The sequence below is a fragment of the Pygocentrus nattereri genome, chromosome 2, assembly GCF_015220715.1.
Source record: "Pygocentrus nattereri isolate fPygNat1 chromosome 2, fPygNat1.pri, whole genome shotgun sequence".
Classification (NCBI taxonomy): domain Eukaryota; kingdom Metazoa; phylum Chordata; class Actinopteri; order Characiformes; family Serrasalmidae; genus Pygocentrus; species Pygocentrus nattereri.
In genome coordinates, this window is record NC_051212.1 from 26,547,886 (window position 1) to 26,569,398 (window position 21,513).

Consider the following 21,513-nt stretch of genomic DNA (forward strand, 5'->3'; position numbering starts at 1 on the left):
CAGCGGTTCAGGGCAGGACAGACCTCTTAAGATCACTGAAACCTGCTCGTTTCTATTCAGAGCACAGTAATGACTCGGGTCCCCGTCTCCTCTTGTTGGCATCAGCAACACTAACACAGACCTGCATGCAAATGATGTTTGTGTTTCTGCGATGGGGCGCAGATAATGTTGAGCTGATCTCGCAGACAGGACACGATAGTATGAAATAAGTAAAGAACAGTTTGACGTTTGTTTGAGCCCCATGTGAAGCTGACCTACATGCAAATGTGTCTCTTAATCAAAACAGAGGGGAAAGTCTGAGCGCACAGTCTGAGTCTGGCTTCTGTGACTAAAGGAGAGCATGTGATCGGGCTGTATGGGGTAACGGGTCGCTGCGCATTCACACAGGGACGTTGTTTGCATTGGTCAGGGCCTTTATTTCAGTTGTGCAAAAAAAAAAAAACGTGCTGCAACCATGCGCGCGAATCAATTATCCCTCCTCGTTCCCCCTGGCCCCCTTTGTAACCCCCCGGCGACCCCCAGCAGCCCGCCGCCCACCGCTGCGCTCCCAGGTGAGGAGACCCCGCGGCGGTTGGGCAGGCGCAGTTTCCTCGCGCTTCGTGTCGTGTGGCTCGCGGCCGCGGCCTCCCGATCACCGAGACCCGCGTGCGCGCTGCTGCCGCCTCTGGCTGCGCGAGGCCAGCCGGGCGCGAGAAAAAAAGCGCGCGGAGAGAGCCTCGCGCTCGCTCCCGCCCGCTGCGTCCTAGCAACAAAGGCGGACGAGAAGAAAAGCGAACTAATTTGCTGAGTGCAATGGCGACCGATTAGCTTGTCTTTCCCTCCTTAAAGGACCGAAAACACCGAACCAGACAGCGTTTTTCTGCTTTCACACTGTGTCGTGAAAACGAAGAAGCTCCGTAGTTGTTCATTGACTGGTTATTGACAGCATGTTCTGCCTCTAGCTTTGTTAGCATTTTAAAGATTCACGTTAACAAAATCACACTTAATAGAAGTTAATCCCGGTTGAATGTAAGGACATATAATAAACATGTGACATATTTTAGAAAGCTTTTGTAACTAAACTCGACAGAGGAAAAATGTTCTGTTCTGTTTAAAAGTAGATCAAAGGGGGAAAAGTGCAGCAGACTATATCCCTATTTGTTTACATATATAAGTGTGTCTTTCTCTCACTCAGGCTCCTTTTTTACCTTTCAGGCAAATAAATGTTCAGCTGCTTTTCTTCTGGAGTGAAGCATGTAGTGCATTATTGTGTATGGAATAATGACAGTGACCATGTTAGGCACCCTCAGCACTTTTTTGAAGCCCTTTTATGGTCTCAATCCTAATAAGACCACATACATGGTTGTGCTTATTAGCTTCACTCCTTAAAGCTCACGTCTTACTGCTGGTCAGAGTTTGAATGAGACGTAAGTCGTCAGTGATGGGGTCTGCTTGAGCACCCCCTGCAATGCTCCCAAGTGTCACACCATTGTTGAGTCTAATTGCATTGGGAAGCGATTAAAGGGATAATTTTCAGCTTTTGTAACGGATTATTGTCAGTCCTGTTTAGTCACCACTCTTCTTATATGCTCCCCCACCTCCCTCTATGTCCTCCTTTGTAGATGATGGTGAGGGTGGGGGTGAGGCCTCGGATAGGGACACTCTGGGAAAGAAGAAGAGGGGTCCCAAGAAAAAGAAGGAGACTAAGAAGAAAGAAAAAGATGGCAAGACCCCCAAAGCACGCAAGCGCAAAAAAATAGTATGTTGCTCCAACTTACTGAAAAAATATCCCCCTTATACGTAATGGATTTTACCTTCTGTTTTTAAATAAGGAGTTACAAATTCAAAATAATAATTTCTCTCTCTATAGGAAAGTGATATAGAGCGGGACTCAGAACCAGACTACGGAGTGAACTCTGACAGTGCTGCCAGCGATTATGGAGGAGAGAAGAAAAAGAAAAAGAAACACAAAGACAAGAAAGAAAAGAAGACAAAGAAAAAGAAGAAAGATGATGATGATAGTACACATGAGGAGACCACTAAAGTAAAGACAGCTTTCTGATTCTTTCTTATGCTTTTAATGTTAGACTTAATTTCCTGTTGTCATCTGGAGATTGATTCCTTCACGGTTATATGCGGGCTTCACTATACCTATTTCAGCATTTTACATCAGATTAAACCCTGGACAAACTAATTTTAAGTTATACTTTGCAGATAACTCAGTGGTTGTTTTTTAGATTGCAGAAGTTTAACGACAACATTGTTCATGTTTTCAGTAGTGTTGTTTGGTCACATCTCTCCCACAGCCTGTAGAACAGAAGACATCTGCTCAGCTAGCAAAAGACTGGGGACTAGAGGATGTGGATCACACCTTCACTGAGGAGGATTACCGTACGCTAACCAACTATAAGGCCTTCAGCCAATTTATGAGGTGCTTCTAGTCAAAACCTGTACTGCAGTTTAATGCAACATAAACATGAATAAACAATTCATGAAATCCTGCATTATGTAGATTTAAGTAGCAGTTCTTTAGTTGGCTAATAGGAGAAGAAAATCTGCCCTCAAAATGACTGCTACTGCTGTTCAGTTTATAGATAAGAATATGTCATACGGTGTCAGAAACCACAAAAGTAAGTCTATTTGAGATTACTTGACAACTTGACATGGTTTGAGGCAAGTGGATGATGATAAAGGCACACAGTTTGCACAATGCTAATTGGTAAGGCACAAGCTTTAATTACTTTTTAGCTGCATTAGCCTTATAGCTCCGGAGCAGAACTAAAAAAAAAGCATTCTTTAGTTTCCAAGCACATCTAACTGACTGCAAAAAGTGTAGACGGGTAGAGTGGCAATTAATTAGATTTTTCACCGAACTATCACTTCCTAGATAAAGATGACCGTCTACTTTTTAATCTTTCATGCTTTGCAGGCCAATGATAGCTAAGAAGAACCCTAAGATCCCTATGTCTAAGATGATGACCATCTTGGGGGCGAAGTGGAGAGAATTTAGCTCCAATAACCCCTTCAAAGGTTCAGCTGCCGCCGTTGCCGCTGCTGCTGCCGCTGCTGCAGCAGCCGTTGCCGAGCAGGTCTCTGCAGCAACTGCCTCTCCTGAACCTCCACCTCAGCCACCCCCGCTTCGCAAGGCAAAGACCAAAGAAGGGAAAGGTGAGAAGGCTGGAAGAGCATGAAGAATATAAATTACTCTTAATCATTTTTAAAATGTTTTATAAATTAGGTTGAACTATGCTCGTTAGTAAATCATTATCTTCATTATGTATCCTGTTTTCCTCCCAAAGTACACTTGTAAGTCATTTTGATGTTTTTGACACTAATAAGTGGTTCTTTACACTTTAAGTCTGCATAGCGCATCATCATCTAAGGATGTCTGCTTTCAGAACTGCAGCTGCAGGTGCCAAAAGTATTGAAAGGAGTGTGATAAAATATCAGAAGTTGAAAATGTTTTGAGCATATTAAATACCCATGTTTGCTGCTTAAGCGTGGAATATGAATTCTCATTTTATGTTTTGATTTTAATTGTAGTAGCCATGCGTTGAAATTAACACTGTGTTTTCATTACAATGAAGCTGTTGGCTGCTTTGGAATGTGCCACGAAAAACATGCAAGTTTAGATGTGTAAGTGTAAGCTGCGTTGTAGGCTAGTTCTGTGTCCATAGCGCATATATATATATATATATATATATATATATATATATAGATTATATTAACAGTATAATATTGCTTCTATATCTAAAACCAACACAATTATCTCCCTCTCAATGTGTGTTAGAGTACTGAATCTTTAGCATGTATCTTGACTATAGGAGTAACACAATTGGTAACTGCGATATAACAGAATGAATTATCTCGGCTCTGCTCATTTACACAAAGTTTTAGTACAGAACAAGACAGCAGCGTGGCCAGGGTGTGCACTAGAAGTTGTGTTGGTGCTATATTGTCTTCTCTTTCCTCACTATAGACCCTTATGACATGTTCTGTTCGATGTAAATTACTCAGAAAATTCAGATGGGAAAATTGTCGTATTATTCAGCACAACCTCACTGTGTATGTCATCCTTATGCTGCTTAAAATTTCAGCAACCCCGCTTAAAGCAATACTTGCCTCAAATGTTCTTGATCAGCTAAGACATGTTTGGTGTCTGAAATCGCTTCTTTTGTTTTGGATTGGAGTTATGAGGCTGATATAATTTTTACTGGCATAGTTTCCTATTAATCACCATGAGGCAACATTGCCTAATAGTTTCAGTGTAGTTTTAAAGAAGCAAACTTCCGACCCCAAACATGTCTTGGCTGAACAGCTATCTTTGGGGTAAGTTGTGTAAATTTTATGTTTTAATGACTGTTTCCTCTAAAGCACCTTATTGCATCTCTGCAGTTATATAATCATATTATTAGTAATATTATTTTGTAGTAATGCCTTCACTGTGTTCAGTGACCTGTTCTCTGTCTGTATCTGACAGGCCCTGGCTATAAGAAGCGGAGTAAAAGTCCTCGCGTATCTGACAAGAAGAAGCTCAAGCTTAAAAAGATGGCTCCCCTCCGAATCAAACTGGGAGCTCTTGGAAACAAGCGTAAGAAGAGCAGCTCGGTGAGAAATTAATCTGTGTACCTGTGTTTTGTGCTGTTAAGGAATGACACTGTCTGGGACTCATTAATGTGTGTGTGTTTTTGATCGTACGCATATATATTTTCGTCAGTACAGGTTCTTCTTAGGATGTGTGCATGCAGACCATAAGTCCTGTGTGATAACACAGTGTTAGTGTGTGTGAGAGAGTGAGTCACATATAAGAAAAGTAGATAGTGGCTGTAAGCAGGAAAGTTCTGTTTGAGTATGGACTGCCATAGATTTGACTAATTGTTTATGTGTGTGTTTTATGCAGAGTGAAGATGTGGATGATGATGATTCTGAGCAGGAGAACTCGAGTGTTCACAGCTCGTCTGTGCGCTCAGACAGCTCGGGCCGGGTCAAGAAGAACAAAAGAGGTCGCCCAGCCAAGAAGAAGAAAAAAAGTGGGTGACATTTTCTTTTCCATTTTTACCTGTTCTCATGTGCCCTCTGACACTGAAGAGAGGGTTTCCCAGGAAACTGTTTAGGCCTTTGGGGTGATGAATGATACACAGTTGTTGACAGGGTTATTGAATGCTTTGTTGCTCGAAAAATAGCTCCTGGCTTGAAAAAGAGTCCATTTTCTTTCTGTCAATTTTGCTGCTAAAACTGAAATGGAGAAACTCAATCATTTGTGCTCGAAGCCTATTGTTACAATTATTTGTCCTCTTCATCATCATAATTGTCATCTTTTTAAGTGTTGCTCAGTGGTTTAATTGTAATTGTAAGCCCATGCAGCTTAACTGAACCGTGTTAACCAAACATATTGATCATGAACAGCTAGGATCTTCCAAGCTTTTATGGAGATGCAGATACAGGATCAGTTAGTAAAGCAGTGCAGTTTCAAACTGGTAAAAGGGCAGTTTTGGTCCACATATTCTACACTAGGCTATAGGGCTAAGGATTAGAACTAAGGTCCAATTTAAAACCTTGTTTTTAATTATTAAACCATGCATTAGTGTGAGATATGTTTACATATGTCTTTTATTATGTGTATATTCCACAAATGCAAGTCTGTATATTTGTAATCTCAATTTCAGGCATCCTTGGAAGACTTGAGGAAAGCAAAGTTTTCACCCATATTAAGAGTAGGTGATATCTTCCTATTTGTTGCTGTAGTCCCTTTCACTCACTCACTCTGATTCCCCCTCTCTCTCTCTCTCTCTCTCTCTCTCTCTCTCTCCCTCTCTCTCTCTCTCTCTCTCTCTCTCTGTCTCTTTCTCTCTCTCTCTCTGTCTCTCTCTTTCTCAGTGGTGGGAGATGAGGATGGGGATGGCTATGAAACGGATCATCAGGACTACTGTGAGGTCTGTCAACAGGGAGGGGAGATCATCCTGTGTGACACATGTCCCCGCGCGTACCACCTAGTGTGCCTGGAGCCGGAGCTGGAAAAGGCTCCTGAGGGCAAGTGGAGTTGTCCGCACTGTGTGAGTCACCTTCATAATGCTTAAGCTCCCCTGAAGCCTGCTTAAAAGCTTAAAGGAGCAACAAGTCCAATTTTCTGTTTAAATCTGAGTTATGGGTATTATGTGCTGGTTGAAAATTACATGTTTTGACGAGAAGCAAGGGAGCTTTGAAAATCCCTTTTTCTTGCAGTGGTGTGGTCAAAAAGGCAAATTACTTTTTATTTTGATGTGACAAATCATGAGACCTGCCATGTGAACAGCAGGAATGTAAAAAATATAACTGGCAAGCATGAAGCAAAAAAATATACTTTTAAGGACCTACTGTCATGTACTTGAAATCACTATAAAAAAGAAATAACATTTAAACTCTGTGTTGTGTACTCTACTAGGAGAAAGAAGGGATTCAGTGGGAAGCGAAGGAGGAGGACTTTGAAGAGTTTGAGGAAGAATGTGATGATGGAGGGGTGGCGGATACAGGACCAGGAGGTGGCGGAGAAGAAGAGGAGGACGATCACATGGAGTTCTGTCGAGTGTGTAAAGACGGAGGAGAGCTGTTATGCTGTGACTCCTGCCCCTCCTCTTATCACATACACTGCCTCAACCCCCCTCTGCCTGAAATCCCCAATGGAGAATGGCTCTGTCCCAGATGCACAGTGAGTACTGTGACACATTGCTTGAAGTGAACTGAAGTGAATTGAATTGATGCGAGCTAATACAATTTGGACTTGTAATGAGCTGAGTTGATTTAAATCAACTCAAGTCTTGTGACAAATTTATTTAACACATTAAATTTTAGGATGCCCAGTCCAGACTTTGTTTTCTCACTCTTAAAACTGAACTTAAATATTAGTTTCATAGTAGTTGTGGGGTAATTCATAGTAGTTATTGCATAATAAGCCTTTACATTAGATTAATTACAGAATAATAAGACTAGAGGTTAAGAGGTGAAAATGCATTATGATATGTTGATGTTTGTTACTTTTCTTGCAGTGCCCACCAATCAAAGGGCGAGTTCAGAAGATCTTACACTGGCGATGGGGTGAGCCCCCGCCCCCAGTACCTGTTCCACCGCCCCCAGATGCACCTCCTGATGCTCCGCCCCCACCCCCAATGAAAGGCCGTCCAGAGAGAGAGTTCTTTGTGAAGCTGACAGGACAGTCCTACTGGCACTGTACATGGATCACTGAACTTCAGGTGTGTGTATATGTGTGTGAATATGTTTACAAAAGAGAGAGAAATTGACTAATTTCGCCTTTCTCAATACAGGTGAGGTATAGGTGGATATAATAAAGGATATAAAAGAATATATAGGATGAGACTGTAAAAACTAGAAGCAAGTAGACATGAGGTGGACAAATTTTACAACTCCTGTAAGTAAACGAAGATTTCTGTTTATACATTGTACACAAAGGTCTGGGCACCTCTGGCTAAATTACATTTTTTGTTGATTTTTGAAGTAGTATACAGTCTGTGCAGCAAACTATTGAAAAATAACACCGTTCTGCAGATATTAATGCACAATTATTTTACCTTTAATTGAAAAAATGATTATTAGTTACAATGCCATTTGCACAATTTGGACACCCTTCCAGCCTCAGAACTTATTAGGTCTTATTATGTTCCAGAGTCTGACAAACTGTTGACTCCTCTAAGCAGCTGAAGATTTGGAAATGAAGCTGTTTGATGTGTACAAAGCAGGGGAAAGGGGTTTTAGCTCAACAATTTTCACTGTCCAAAATGTCAATAAGGAATGGTAGTTAAGGGGAACAGTGAAAGTCTAGGAATAATTTGAAAGAAAACTCTTAGAACTGCTCATATTCTAGCCAGAAAAGCAAAGCAAAGCCCCCATATGACAGCAAAGGACTTACAGGAAGTGTCCCGAAGAGACAGGAATGGTGGTGAACCATTCTACTGTGCAGCATTGCTTGTGCAAACATGATCAGCATGGATGAGTCATCAGATGCAAACCTTACCTGTGACCTTATCACAGGCAGCTTAAGTACATAAAACAATGTCTGTATAAGCCAGAGGCATTTTGGAAACAAGTGCTAAAGACTAATTAAGTACAAATAAAACTCTTTGGCAACAGTCACCAAAGATATGTTTGGAGTGAAAAAGGAGCAGCATTTGATGAAAATAACAGCTTGCCAACTGTTTAGTGTGAGGGTGGTCTGTTATGTTTTGGGTTTTTGTGGCAGCCAGTGGCACAGGAATTATTACGCAGACAAATGGGAGAATGGATTCCACTAAAAAGCAGCACATTATGAAAGCAAATTTAATGCAATCAATCAAAAAATTAAGCCGAAAACAGTTGGCTTCTACAGGACACTGTTCCAAAACATACATGAAAATCCACCATGAACTACTTTAAGAAAAATAAGCCGAAGCTTTTGGAATGGTTCCCAACTGAAACATCATTGAAAGTATGTGAGTAGACCTGAAACATGCTGTGGATGCAAGACAGCCAATCTCAAAACTAGAGGATCTCTACAAGGAAGAGTGGATGAAACAGAAAGACTCTTAGCTGGCTACAAAAAAAATTGCAAGCTGTCTGCTAAAGGAGATGTTACTAAATATCAACATAGTTGGGTATCCAAACTTTTTGCACATGCCAGAATTAGTTTTATTTTCTAGTCTGTATATTAATTGTATGTTAAATAACTGTGAATTAACATTTGCAGAATGTTTTTTAATTGTTTCCTCCAATATTTAATTTGGCCAGGGTGCCCAAACTTTTGCCTACAACTTAATTTGTACTTCAGTTAAATTACCGTTGATGAAACATTTCTGTGTGACTGAAAGATTGAAAAATACTCAAACATTCCTGTTAAAAACAGGCCTTTATTTGAAACAATGTACATTTCACAAGTATGTTATTTCAAAACAAATCAGTAATAACTCAGTTTTGCTTTTGTTGCTTGAACTGGATGATCCTGTTCACCACATAGTGCTGCTTTTTCAGCAATACAACTCAGACACAACACAATGGAAGAATACCAGGCACACACCACGCTGGTATACAGCCCTGACCTGCACAGGCAACACAATGTTACAGCCGTCTGGCATTTTTCTTTAGCTGCACAGCTGTTGGTAGCATTCTGTTTTCAGCCAACCGACCCATCATCAAGTGTTGTTCAAATTTCACTCCCCCTCTCCAATATTTCCAGGTATCTCATTTTTCTGATATTTTAAACGTTTTCTCTCACTTCAGAGTAACGCGTAACAACACATACTGGAGAAAAGGAGTGGAATGAAAAGTAGAATATTTTACTGTGAAATGTAGTAGAGTGTGAGTAAAAGTCCCACAGTATATTGTAACAAAATGCATCTACTTCATTACTGCCCTCTAGTTCTCTCTGAGATACAATGTCACTGTCCTTCTCTCTTTTAATCCCTCTGTCCTCAGCTGGAGATCTTCCACTCTGTAATGTTCCGCAACTACCAGCGGAAGACTGATATGGACGAGCCGCCCAGTCTGGACTATGGTTCTGGAGGAGAAGAGGATTCTGGAAAGAGTGAGAAACGACGAGCCAAAGATCCTCAGTATGCCATCTTAGAGGAGAAATATTACCGCTATGGCATCAAGCCGGAATGGATGATGGTACACAGGATAATTAACCACAGGTGAATGATGGTTTATATAATGTACCGTCTCATGTGCATGAGAAGTTTTGCCAGTATTTATTGATATGTCTATTGCAAATGTTTTACTGTGTATGTGCAGTGTGGATAAGAAGGGGAATTACCACTATCTGGTGAAGTGGCGAGACTTAACTTATGACCAGTGCACATGGGAGAGAGATGACTTGGACATCCCAGAGTTTGGTATCTATAAGGCAGCTTACTGGAGACATAGGTACATTTATAAAGTCCCATTTGAGCCAGCTGTTCGTAAAATCTTAGCCATTGATAAAAGTATTAGGTTAAGAGTACAATTAAAGCCAATTAAACCCTGGACACTAAGACTCTTTTTGTCTGAAAGGGAGGAGGTAATGAAGGAGGACCCAGACAAGCCAAGAAGCATGAGAAGGAGAGAGGAGAATGATGAAGCTCCTGGAACCCCTGTTACTGATGTAAGTATGAACCCTCTGAAGCTTCTACTTTCTGCTCTGCCCCGAGTGGCTGCAAGCTGCAGGTGCTCCCTGGATAAGTGGTTTGTTATTGTTGTCTTCTGTATATTTTATATAGTTTTTCTTCTACAATGGAAATGGCACCAGGGCATGTACTGTTTAATTCCTGGCTTCAGCAATGTGGCAGTGAGCAGGGGTTATTGGTAGTCTATAGAAACCCCCTACTTTCTTATTATTTTCAGTATAGTTAATGTTATTATACTAGTATTTTTATTAAGCCTAAGTGTTTGCCAGTATGTTTTCATAATCTAATGTTATGTGACTTTATCCTGCATCATATCTCTGCATGGCCTTGTGCATGTGTGTCGTTTGCTTTATTTGATGGTATAAGTGAAAAAGGAAACTGACAACAGTAACATTTAACGTGGCTGCAAACCCGTCGAGGACAAAAAAGGAAATGAGACCAGAAGAAAAAGCACCATTCAATCGAAAACATAGTGACAGCTACATTAAATACAGATTCATTTTCATTGGATGTCAATGTGCCGAATTGTGTTGTGAGTTGTGTGCATGTAGAAGCTAGCAACTTAGGCTATGTAACTGCATTATTACCCCTACCTCCACACTCCTCTGCTGGTCCATGAAAACCTTTGTTGACAGTGGTTTGATCCACAGTGTTAAAAAGGTTGTGATCACTTTTTCTAGAGTATTACTTGTTAGTTTTTAAATACATTTGAAGTATAGGTGTCAAATAGGAAAGATTTCCTGCTTCTTGAAATGCTGCAGTTATCCTCAGAGATCAATAAAATATTTACAATGACCCATTTAAACCTTCAGCTCTTTTTTAAAAGAAAAGTGTCAGGACATGCTCAGGTGTCTGTATCCCTTGATTCTCGCTTAACTGTTGTTCATTTCCTCTTGCTTCTTCATTCTCCAGCCCACAATAAAGTATGAAGAGCAGCCGGACTTTGTGACGGTGACAGGAGGCACTCTGCACCTTTACCAGCTGGAGGGCCTCAACTGGCTGCGCTTCTCCTGGGCTCAGGGCACCGACACCATCCTGGCTGATGAGATGGGCCTGGGCAAGACTATTCAGACCATCGTATTCCTCTACTCACTTTTTAAAGAGGTGTGTGTCAGATACAAACAGCCATTATCAGTGCGCCTGTGAAAAGCATCAAGTACAGACATGAGAGTTTGTTGAAGTAATGCACAAATGCTATTATGAGATTCGTTGTGATTGTGGTCATAGTTTTGCCATACTGAGTATACTTATGGAACATGTCTTTTTTCAGATATGAACAATCATTACAAAAGATCTGCAGTTTTGAAAAATTAATTTGAGAAAAATGAGTCCTACTCTTTGGTCATGATTCGACCAGTTGATAGATTAGCTGAAATATTCGGGCCTAAGCAACTTTCTTGAGGTAGCTTACTAGTCTTCGGTCTTAACCAGCTGGTTTTTTTTTGTTTGTTTTCTTTTTTCATGGTATATGTTCTCTCCCCCTCTCCATTCCCCAGGGCCACACAAAGGGGCCGTTTCTAGTGAGTGCCCCACTCTCTACCATCATTAATTGGGAGAGGGAGTTTGAAATGTGGGCTCCAGACTTCTACGTTGTCACCTACACAGGAGACAAAGACAGTAGAGCCATCATCCGTGAGAACGAGTTCTCCTTTGATGATACAGCTGTGAAAGGAGGAAAGAAGGCCTTCAAATTACGGGTGAGCAAAGAAGAACAAGAGAAACAGACCAAATAAAGTGAACAGTAACTCTGCTGTTTATTTCACAGACATCTGCCGTGTACATTTATTCAAATTTCCTCCTACACTGTGACAGTACTGTGTGTCTTAAAAATTTCTTGATATTAGTTTGTTGCCTTAAATACACACACACACGCACACACACACACACACATATATATATATATATATATATATATATATATATATATATATATATATATATATGCACACACACACACACACACATATGTAAAAGAAAGTAGAGTATGTAAAACAAAGAAGAGTAATAGTTGAGGTGAGCTGAATAGTTCAGAAAGAAAGAGAGTGGAGATGAGAGGGTAAAAAGTTGCAAGCAGAAAGACCTTTACAATTTTAGTAGGCCTGTCACAACTACATCATGACCATGATTAGTTGATTTGTCAAAAAATATGTTCTTGAATCGGCAGTGACTGGTCAACAAGGATTAGTAATTAGCATATGTAATCGATAGGGACAGCCCTAGATTTTCAGTTAATGTGCTAAATTGGTGACCCTCATTTTTGCATTACTGTTTTGTTTGTCTCTCTCAGAAAGAAGCTCCCATTAAGTTTCATGTATTGCTGACCTCTTATGAGCTGGTGACCATAGACCAGACAGCTCTGAAGTCCATCGACTGGGCCTGTCTTGTGGTGGATGAAGCTCATCGCCTCAAAAATAATCAGTCGAAGGTATCTGCGTTTGTGCATGTAGACGGTGTGTATGTGTGCATTACAGATGTTGATAATGGTATGGTTAGTTCATATTTCAGGTTTATAATGGTAGATCCTATTAACTCCTAATTAAGTATAATTATAAAAATTCAGTGTGTGAATGAGACGTGTGTGTGTTGTCAGTTTTTCAGGCGACTGAATGACTATAAGATTGACCATAAGCTGCTGCTAACAGGCACTCCCCTTCAAAACAACCTTGAGGAGCTCTTCCACCTGCTTAACTTCCTTACACCTAACCGCTTCAAGTGAGGACAAACACACACACACACACACACATACATACACACACACTTTCTAATAGTAAATTTCATTATTATGTAAAAGTTATGGATTCAGTGAGGACAAGTAAAACTCAGAAGTTGCAGCATTGCACCATAACACACTCATATCTCTCACTCATACACATGCTCCGAAATATATTTTGTATATTATGCATCCTAAGTATATCCTCATGCTGACATGAGAATGATAACAAAAGCACACTCAGTCAAAGCTTAGCCTCTCTCTCTGTCTGCAGTAATCTGGAGGGATTTCTGGAGGAGTTTGCAGACATCTCTAAAGAGGACCAGATCAAGAAGCTGCACGACCTGCTGGGGCCACACATGCTCAGACGGCTGAAGGCCGACGTGTTTAAGAACATGCCAGCTAAAACTGAGCTGATCGTCCGCGTAGAGCTCAGCCCCATGCAAAAGTGAGAGCACACTGAGAACATTGAGAACACTGAGGGGATTTCAACATGCGTGATTCTGTAGAGCTGTTGTTTTCTTTCTTGTGTAGGGTCAAAGAAAAGTGAAAATAATAATAAGTGAAGAAATGATTAAACCTGTTTCATAAACTGCAGAAGATGAAAGCGGAAGGCTGGAGTTTGTGGTTTTGTATAACGTTTTGTGTGTGTGTGTGTGTGTGTGTGTGTGTGTGTGTGTGTGTGTGTGTGTGTGTGTGTGTGTGTGTGTGTGTGTGTGTGTGTGCTGAAAAGGAAATACTACAAGTTCATCCTGACACGGAACTTTGAGGCGCTGAACTCTAAAGGTGGAGGGAACCAGGTTTCTTTGCTCAACATCATGATGGACCTGAAAAAGTGCTGCAATCACCCCTACCTCTTTCCTGTTGCCTCAATGGTAAGATGAATATTCACAAGTAGAAGTGCATTGATTGTGATTTTTTTATTGCTGATTCTGATTTCTTTATACAAATTTTAAATAGCCTTGTTCCATTTCTAAATACCTGAAGCCCAGACTGGCACACTGACACCAGTTCCAGTACTACCAATCACAATTGCAGCAAAAATGCAAAACATTATTTTCTCTTGTGTGAGCCATACCGACATTTTAAATAAAGGAAAAATCAGAGGCCATATGCCTGAGAATGGAATTTCCCTTTTTATTTTGAATTTAATTTCAATAAAAAAAATTGACATAGTATGTAAACATTGTTAAACAGTGCACAATTCACCTCTCAGTCAATACAGTCTGTATATGGACACTGCAAACTCAGCTTGTTCTGAATTCAATTTTTGCTGAACTAATTTTTATTCATTTTGGGTCATCACAAAAACAAGCACATGCACATATTTCCACCTACTCAGCCTGTATCAGTTTAGCCTGCCTATTCACACTAAATTTATAAGGGCTTTTAAAGCCTGCACTGCTTTTGGATGAAGCACAATGCAGGACAGCTAGTCAGAACAAAGCTTATTTACATATGTCAGTCTTAAAGACACAGTAACAACAACAGCCTTTTTAATTCTAAGGTGTAAAGAGAGGTTGGAAAAAATAGGTGTTAAAATGATATATGGCTGTTTTTGGCACATAGAACCTCTATGTCATAAATGTGCACTACAACTTTTCATTGCTCAGAAAAATTAAATATTGTGATTATGGATTGTAAAAATGTCTTCAAGTGCTGTGATATTTTTTTTCTATGTTGCCCACCCACAGTATTAACACATTACTGTGACATCTGTGCACATAATCACCCCTATCTCTTTCATTTTACTTTCATGGTGTGATACTATACACACATTACACACAGCTACGTTAACATACTCTCCATTGCTATAACTAATGCTCACAGTAATGTACACTTCAACCTCCAATTCCACATAACTGTTCTGGGTCTGGGTATTCTTTTGTCTAGACTGTGTTGTTTATTTGAAAACACATCAAAGCAGATGATCGGTGCTGCCACCTTGTGTCTGAACCTGATACTACAATATTGGTTACTTTGTAGTGAGATTCTAGGCAGAATACAGCACTGAAGGATTGTGTGTTTCTCTCCCATATGCTGTTTGCCTTTATTTGACTGAACATTTTAGGTAATTATTTATGTTACTTGCTTTTTGTTTATGCTGTTTGTGCATGTCTGCTTATTTGTGTCTGCTTTGCAGGAAGCCCCTAAGACACCAAGTGGGGCATATGAGGGAACCAGCCTCACAAAGGCTTCTGGGAAACTGATGCTGCTGCAGAAAATGCTGAGAAAGCTGAAAGAGCAGGGCCACCGCGTGCTTGTGTTCTCTCAGGTACACCTACTATTTGTACAACCTACTTTGACTTGCAGACACACATATAGACACACACAGAACAGGGCCAGCCAATCCCAAATATCTAGAACACGGGTGTTCACACAACTGTTAAATAAAATAAAACATATGAAATATGTTTTGATTAACCGTCTTATTTTGGACATCCATTTTGGCGGAGATTTCATGTTGAATATTTCGTTTTTCACTTTTGATGAGCACCACAGAGTCTAAACAGATGAGACAACTCGGTTTTGACTTTAAACATGAATGACAACACATAGTTCTGTATTCCTTTGTTTTAAAGATTTTTCTTTTTTTTTTTAACAAGCAATGTTGTGGCTTCACTACTCATAAGAGAAATAGTAAATAAAATTTAAAATCTACAAAAAATCATAAATCATAAATTTGCTTTCTGACCTGAAATCTACCGCTTAAGTCTCTGTTTCAATGAGCTGCCTTTGGTTAAAATAATTTATATAAATGCATTGTATTGGATCAACTGCAGCACAGGACTGCTGCAGAAGCCGTAACAGTTCATGTTCTTGGATGTCGCTGAAATAAGACCAAATAGTATCAACAACTATGAATGCAATAATTTATATTCATCGTTTCATATGAATCCAATTAAACAGGGCTAATTATTCTGTCTTTGTAATTAAGCATGCGGTTAATCATTGTTGCTGATGATGTCCACAAAATGCTCAGAAAAGCATGTTGTGACATGTTGTAATTCATCATGACAAATATTGTGCTAAATATTGTGATAAATAACATGATAAATATTGCTATATTGCCCAACCATAATTATAGTGTAATTAAAGTATATAGATAACTTATGTTTTGTTATGACATGATTGCACTAAAGAAAATGTAATCATTGGGCAGCTTAAGCATATTGCTTGATGGTTGCAAAAATGTTGCTAGATGGTTGCTATGGCATGGGGTGTATGTACACACTGGTTGTTAGAGGGTTGCAAAGTAGTTGATAATTGTTTGTTAAAAATGAATGGGAGCCTCGGAGAAGAACAAGGGATGGAAAATGACATAGATCAGTGAGGGTCGGTATGGTTGTGGATTAGAGTTTAGGAACCTGTCCAGAGTGAATACATGTACTTTGGTGGCTGTTGGGGAAAGAAATAATTGGACTTGTGTATGGGCAAAAATGATTGGGAGTCTATGGGGAAAATGAAAGATGAGAAAAAAATGGTAAACAGATGAATGTGGGTCAAACAATGAATTCGTGTTCGGAGGCTTGCCCTGAGATAGTGTATGTGAGACAGAGTTTTTCAGTCAAGCAGAAGTACAGTAGATGGGCCTACCATTTTTTACCCCATTAATTCCTCTGGGAAACATTTTGTCATTTAACAAAGATTGAACAAAATCGGAAATCAAAAAGCTGTATACAAGTACACCATTTTCAGTCAGACAAACATTGCATCAGATAAACTCTGGACATTTTCATAACACTTGCCTGGCGTGCAAGTAGGGAAAAAAGTTAATATTGAACCTTTTGTACATCATTCCCGTGCTTCAGCTACACTGGTTACCTTTTCTATGTTTGTGTCAAATACACCTGTTTGTAACATTCAGAGTCTATCACAACTGTTTTTACTTATCTTTTCTAAATCTTGTTTTACTTGTACTCCTGCATGTACATGTATCTCTTTATAAATCTCTTTGTAAAGTGACTGTTTTTTTCATGCAGCAAATGAAGGCATTCAGACAAAGTGTGCTGATGTTTCCACATGCATATGGCAGTTCAAAGTGAGTTATCATGTTCAATTCCTAATCGTTATCGTTTAAATTAGATGACTAAGATGCTGGATTTGCTGGAGGACTTCCTGGACTATGAGGGTTATAAGTATGAGCGCATTGATGGAGCCATCACTGGAGCCCTGAGGCAGGAGGCTATTGACAGATTTAATGGTGAGAATCTCTGATTCATCACTTATTTTTCACTATTTTTCTTTCCTAAAGGATTTATAGTTTGAATGTCAGTAGTCTCAGTCAAACTATAGATTAACAGTTAAAAGTTAATTACAGCCTTAAACTAAGCAGTGTCCTAAATAAGTCCGATCTCAGTTCTCTCTCTCTCTCTCTCTCTCTCTCTCTCTCTCTCTGTTTTTCAGCTCCGGGAGCTGTTCAGTTCTGTTTTCTTCTCTCTACAAGAGCGGGTGGTTTGGGCATCAATCTGGCAACCGCTGACACCGTCATTATCTTTGACTCTGACTGGAACCCTCACAATGACATTCAGGTATAGTCTGCAGGCTAGGTAATAACCCTAAGTGGGCATTACTTATTTGCCTGTTGTTTATAATGATTTGTTTAGGTGCCTTTTGCTACAGTGAAATGACATTTTTGAAGAATTGCATTTTCTACATTTGGAAATTTGGAAAAAGTAAAGACAAGTCGGGGTTGGAAAACTTGTTTTAGTATGTCTGTTTGTCCTGACTACTGATCTGCTGTCATATATACATCCAGTAGAAGGAACCAGTCAACATATTTACCTCTCTTTCTGCCTCTGTGTCTCTCTCAGGCCTTTAGTCGAGCCCACAGGATTGGCCAGGCCAATAAGGTTATGATCTATCGCTTTGTTACCCGTGCCTCTGTAGAGGAGCGCATCACCCAAGTGGCCAAGCGCAAGATGATGCTGACCCACCTGGTGGTACGGCCAGGGCTGGGCTCCAAAGCTGGCTCCATGTCCAAACAGGAGCTGGATGACATCCTGAAGTTTGGCACAGAGGAACTGTTCAAGGACGAGATTGAGGGTGAGTGAAAGAAAAATGAATGGAGGAAGAAGATGGAAAATAAGGGGTAGAATGAATATACTGTGTACAACTGCTTCTGACACTAAGAGATCTACTGTAGATCATTGGTTGTTGTACATACATCTGGGGTTTCTAGGCCTGCACAGTTCTCCTAATGAATCCTTTATAAAAGGGAACACTTTAACTCCACAGCAGGTAGAATTGAGAAGCAAGTGGACTTAGAAAATTGCAATGAGTAAAACTTAAAAGCCACTCCCTCCCCCAACAAAATTTAGTCTGAACCTGACCCGAAATGACCAGAACCATATCATCAGATTCTGAGTCTGAAGCTGACCTGAACTGCCTCATCATCACCCAAAGTGGTGAATAAAAAGTCATAGAAGAACAACAGTTGGAATCGGGATACACTTTTCTTTATGAGCAGTTTTTCCACTGCTGATATAGCAAGATGTTAGCCTTCATATTGTTTAATTCCAAAACTTTTTCTGTACATATGACATATTACATAAACATGAAGAGGTATGAGTTTTTAGCCAAAGTAATTAAATATAAATATTGTTTTGTGCTAAACTGCCCTCTCCTGAATTGCTTTGCTTTACCTCTCAACCATTTTCCCATGAGTGTGGAACTTGTGGACCTTGGTGCTAAATTCAATGTGAGTGGGTTTTAAGGTAACGAAAATAGAGAGAAATACTGAAATAGAAAAACTGAAGTGTAGGAAAGTGCAGAACAAAATCTCTTATGTTAAATTTGAACCCAACTCAAGTCTGACACCCAAACCCAGTGTAAGCAGTCTGGTCCTATTAAATTAGGACAAATATTTAAAACTCAGAAGGACAATCTGTCTCTGTCTGTAGGACAATCTCATATTTCCAAATCAATAAGTATAAAGATACGAAAGAAATTCTTACTGGTCCACTCAGCATAAATATTAGCAATATATAGCTGTGGACATTGTAATAGCCAGCTGCTTTTTCAAATGGTGGAAAAAAAGAGGGTTTTTCTTATGTCAGTAACAATATGCAGACCTCCTCAGAGTCTAAATGCTTTGCTAAATTGTGCCCCAATCTTTAGGCCCAGTTTGTATTTTTGTTTTTATGTTTGACAACATGTTTTTTGACAAATAGTTTATGACAGTCATGACACTGTATTATTTTTTATATTACAGAGTCTGGATAGCACATCATTCCTGTAACTGTATGTATGTGTGTGTTTGTCCAGCTGGGGACAATAAGGATGAAGACAGCAGCGTGATTCACTATGACAACGCTGCTATTGAGCGTCTGCTGGACCGTAGCCAGGATGCCACGGATGATACAGATATGCAGAACATGAACGAGTACCTCAGTTCCTTCAAAGTAGCTCAATACACTGTCCGAGAGGATGACAAGGTATGAGAGATTTGGGGGATACAGATGAAGATATCGAGATAACAGGGAAAGATGAGTAAGACAGGGAAAGATAAGAGGGAAAGATAAGTAAGAATGAAAAATATTGATGCTTCCAGTTACTGTTTCAGTATGGGTTTCATATGCACCTGGTCTTTACATACTTTTGTGTATGTTTGCAGATTGAGGAGATTGAGAGAGAGATCATTAAGCAGGAGGAGAATGTGGACCCAGATTACTGGGAGAAGCTGTTGAGGCATCATTATGAACAGCAGCAGGAGGACCTGGCCCGCAACCTGGGCAAGGGCAAAAGAGTCCGCAAACAGGTCAACTATAATGATGCGGCCCAGGAGGACCAAGGTACCTTACTGCACACTGTAAAAGCACAATGATATATAGTTATATGCAGGGCTGGCTAATTTGGCCATAAACTTCATTGAACAAGTCGTTCAATGTTGATAATTATCGATAATTTTTGTGAACATTTCCTAATGCTCAAATTTAAGTCTGAATACTTTTTTCCTGCTTTCTGACCTTGAATGTTATAACAAGTATCTGATTTAACATCACATTTAGGAAAACCTAACCACTTCTTCACCATTGTAGATAGAGAGAGGATGTCTAACCTTTTTAGTTTCCATTTCCTTTTGTTTGAAGAAGATTCATTAACTCACAATCTTTAGTTTCAAGGGTGAAAATGGCCAGCTAGCTAACTCTCCTATATATCATGGTGGTTTGTGAATTTATTAATATCTAGATGTCACCTCTTTAACCATCTAGAACATCCATCCATCCATCCATTTTCTAAGCCGCTTCTCCGTCATGGTCGCGGGCGGGGGGGTGGGGGGTTGGGGGCTAGGGGGGTGCTGGAGCCTATCCCAGCATCTAGAACAGATTTTGTTTATTTAGTTTTTATATATTTCTTTTTTAAATTATGTATTTTTTCATTATTAATTTGCATTCTTCTGTGACTATAAACCACAAAAACTACTGCTGCTACTGTTCATTAAATTAATATACATAATAATTATAATTAGTAGCAGCATTTATAGTGCTAGTAGTAAAAACGTGTAGATTATTTAATCAATGTTTTTGTGTTCATACAAAATTACAGTTATATTTAGCAATAGAAATATATGTCAGCAGTGAAGTCATTGCAAGTGAAGTGTTGGCAAATGAACAATTAAATCTGCATTCTGATCAGTTTAATAATTATGTTTACTTCTTAATTATGCTGCATGACAATTATCTACTGCATGACAAATAAATTCACAAAGGCATATTTAACTATCAGTCTGAATAATAAGAACAATATCATTTCTTACACCCATGTTACAACCATGCCTGCTCAATGTGTGAAGTTCATGCTGTATATATATATATTGGATAACCAGAATAAGGATAAACTGTAGATATGTGAAAGGCCATATGAGGCTGTCTAGCCAGGTGTGACCCATGGGTTAGTGTGTGAGCCACCTGATTTTACAATTAGTGTACAGTGGTGTAGGTAGGAGTGGACAATGTGACATTGTTTATTGTTATCATGATAAATTACATCTAAGTATATTGTGAATATTGTCAGTACTTTAAGAACAGTTACAAGCTGCATGTTTAATTACAAAAGAGCACCAATAGTTGAGTTTAATTGTATTTAGTGCATCTCAGTATAAGAAATGTTAAGAAATGTTAAATAAAAATCAGTGTGTTCATAGTTTAGTTTGTATTTTTTAAATGTGGGATGACTGGTTCTTTTTTTCCAACTTAATAAATCTGACGAAAAAGCGAAACACTGTGATACATATCGTGTATAAATAAAAATGTCTTGAAATATCTTGAAATGTTATATTTTTTGCCATTTAAAACTCAAGCTTTGGCTGCTAATACAGGTGATTGGAATTATTAATATAATGTGTTAATATGTATTCATATAATGTATTAATAATGTAATCATTATAATGTAATACTTTTTTTTGAGGCTGCCTTTCTTTTAGTATCTCGATCCATCACTACCTCTATATCTAACAAGCTTCACCATTAATGAAAGACAGGTTCTCTGTATTTCCCTAAAAAAGTTTTTTTTTTGTTTCAGAGTGGCATGCTGATATCTCAGACAACCAGTCTGAATACTCTGTGGGCTCTGAGGAGGAGGACGAGGACTTCGATGAGAGGCCTGAAGGTGAGGAAAGCTTACATGTCCACAAGAACTGTAAAAATACACTGATTATGATTGATGCATTGATTTTGAAGTGCACAATGTCAATTC

The 21,513-nt window shown here is 39.3% G+C and overlaps 1 protein-coding gene across 3 annotated transcripts in view; it reads left to right on the forward strand.

Annotated features, from left to right (window-relative positions):
- chd3 (chromodomain helicase DNA binding protein 3) overlaps window positions 1-21,513 on the forward strand; it is a 48,566-nt gene that overhangs the window by 936 nt on the left and 26,117 nt on the right. For 2 of the 3 annotated variants that reach the window (XM_017709861.2, XM_017709863.2), the window contains exons 2-27: window positions 1,602-1,738; window positions 1,850-2,023; window positions 2,286-2,410; window positions 2,909-3,147; window positions 4,460-4,587; window positions 4,880-5,009; window positions 5,646-5,693; window positions 5,857-6,032; window positions 6,401-6,664; window positions 7,002-7,205; window positions 9,418-9,635; window positions 9,736-9,867; window positions 9,994-10,084; window positions 11,019-11,210; window positions 11,603-11,803; window positions 12,394-12,531; window positions 12,697-12,818; window positions 13,091-13,264; window positions 13,550-13,691; window positions 14,960-15,091; window positions 16,903-17,020; window positions 17,224-17,348; window positions 17,631-17,862; window positions 19,084-19,253; window positions 19,433-19,610; window positions 21,340-21,426. In XM_017709861.2, coding sequence (XP_017565350.1) covers window positions 1,602-1,738; window positions 1,850-2,023; window positions 2,286-2,410; window positions 2,909-3,147; window positions 4,460-4,587; window positions 4,880-5,009; window positions 5,646-5,693; window positions 5,857-6,032; window positions 6,401-6,664; window positions 7,002-7,205; window positions 9,418-9,635; window positions 9,736-9,867; window positions 9,994-10,084; window positions 11,019-11,210; window positions 11,603-11,803; window positions 12,394-12,531; window positions 12,697-12,818; window positions 13,091-13,264; window positions 13,550-13,691; window positions 14,960-15,091; window positions 16,903-17,020; window positions 17,224-17,348; window positions 17,631-17,862; window positions 19,084-19,253; window positions 19,433-19,610; window positions 21,340-21,426 — 4,077 coding nt within the window. The remainder of the gene's footprint in view (window positions 1-1,601; window positions 1,739-1,849; window positions 2,024-2,285; window positions 2,411-2,908; window positions 3,148-4,459; window positions 4,588-4,879; window positions 5,010-5,645; window positions 5,694-5,856; window positions 6,033-6,400; window positions 6,665-7,001; window positions 7,206-9,417; window positions 9,636-9,735; window positions 9,868-9,993; window positions 10,085-11,018; window positions 11,211-11,602; window positions 11,804-12,393; window positions 12,532-12,696; window positions 12,819-13,090; window positions 13,265-13,549; window positions 13,692-14,959; window positions 15,092-16,902; window positions 17,021-17,223; window positions 17,349-17,630; window positions 17,863-19,083; window positions 19,254-19,432; window positions 19,611-21,339; window positions 21,427-21,513) is intronic. The other variant, XM_017709862.2, reaches the window with a different exon arrangement.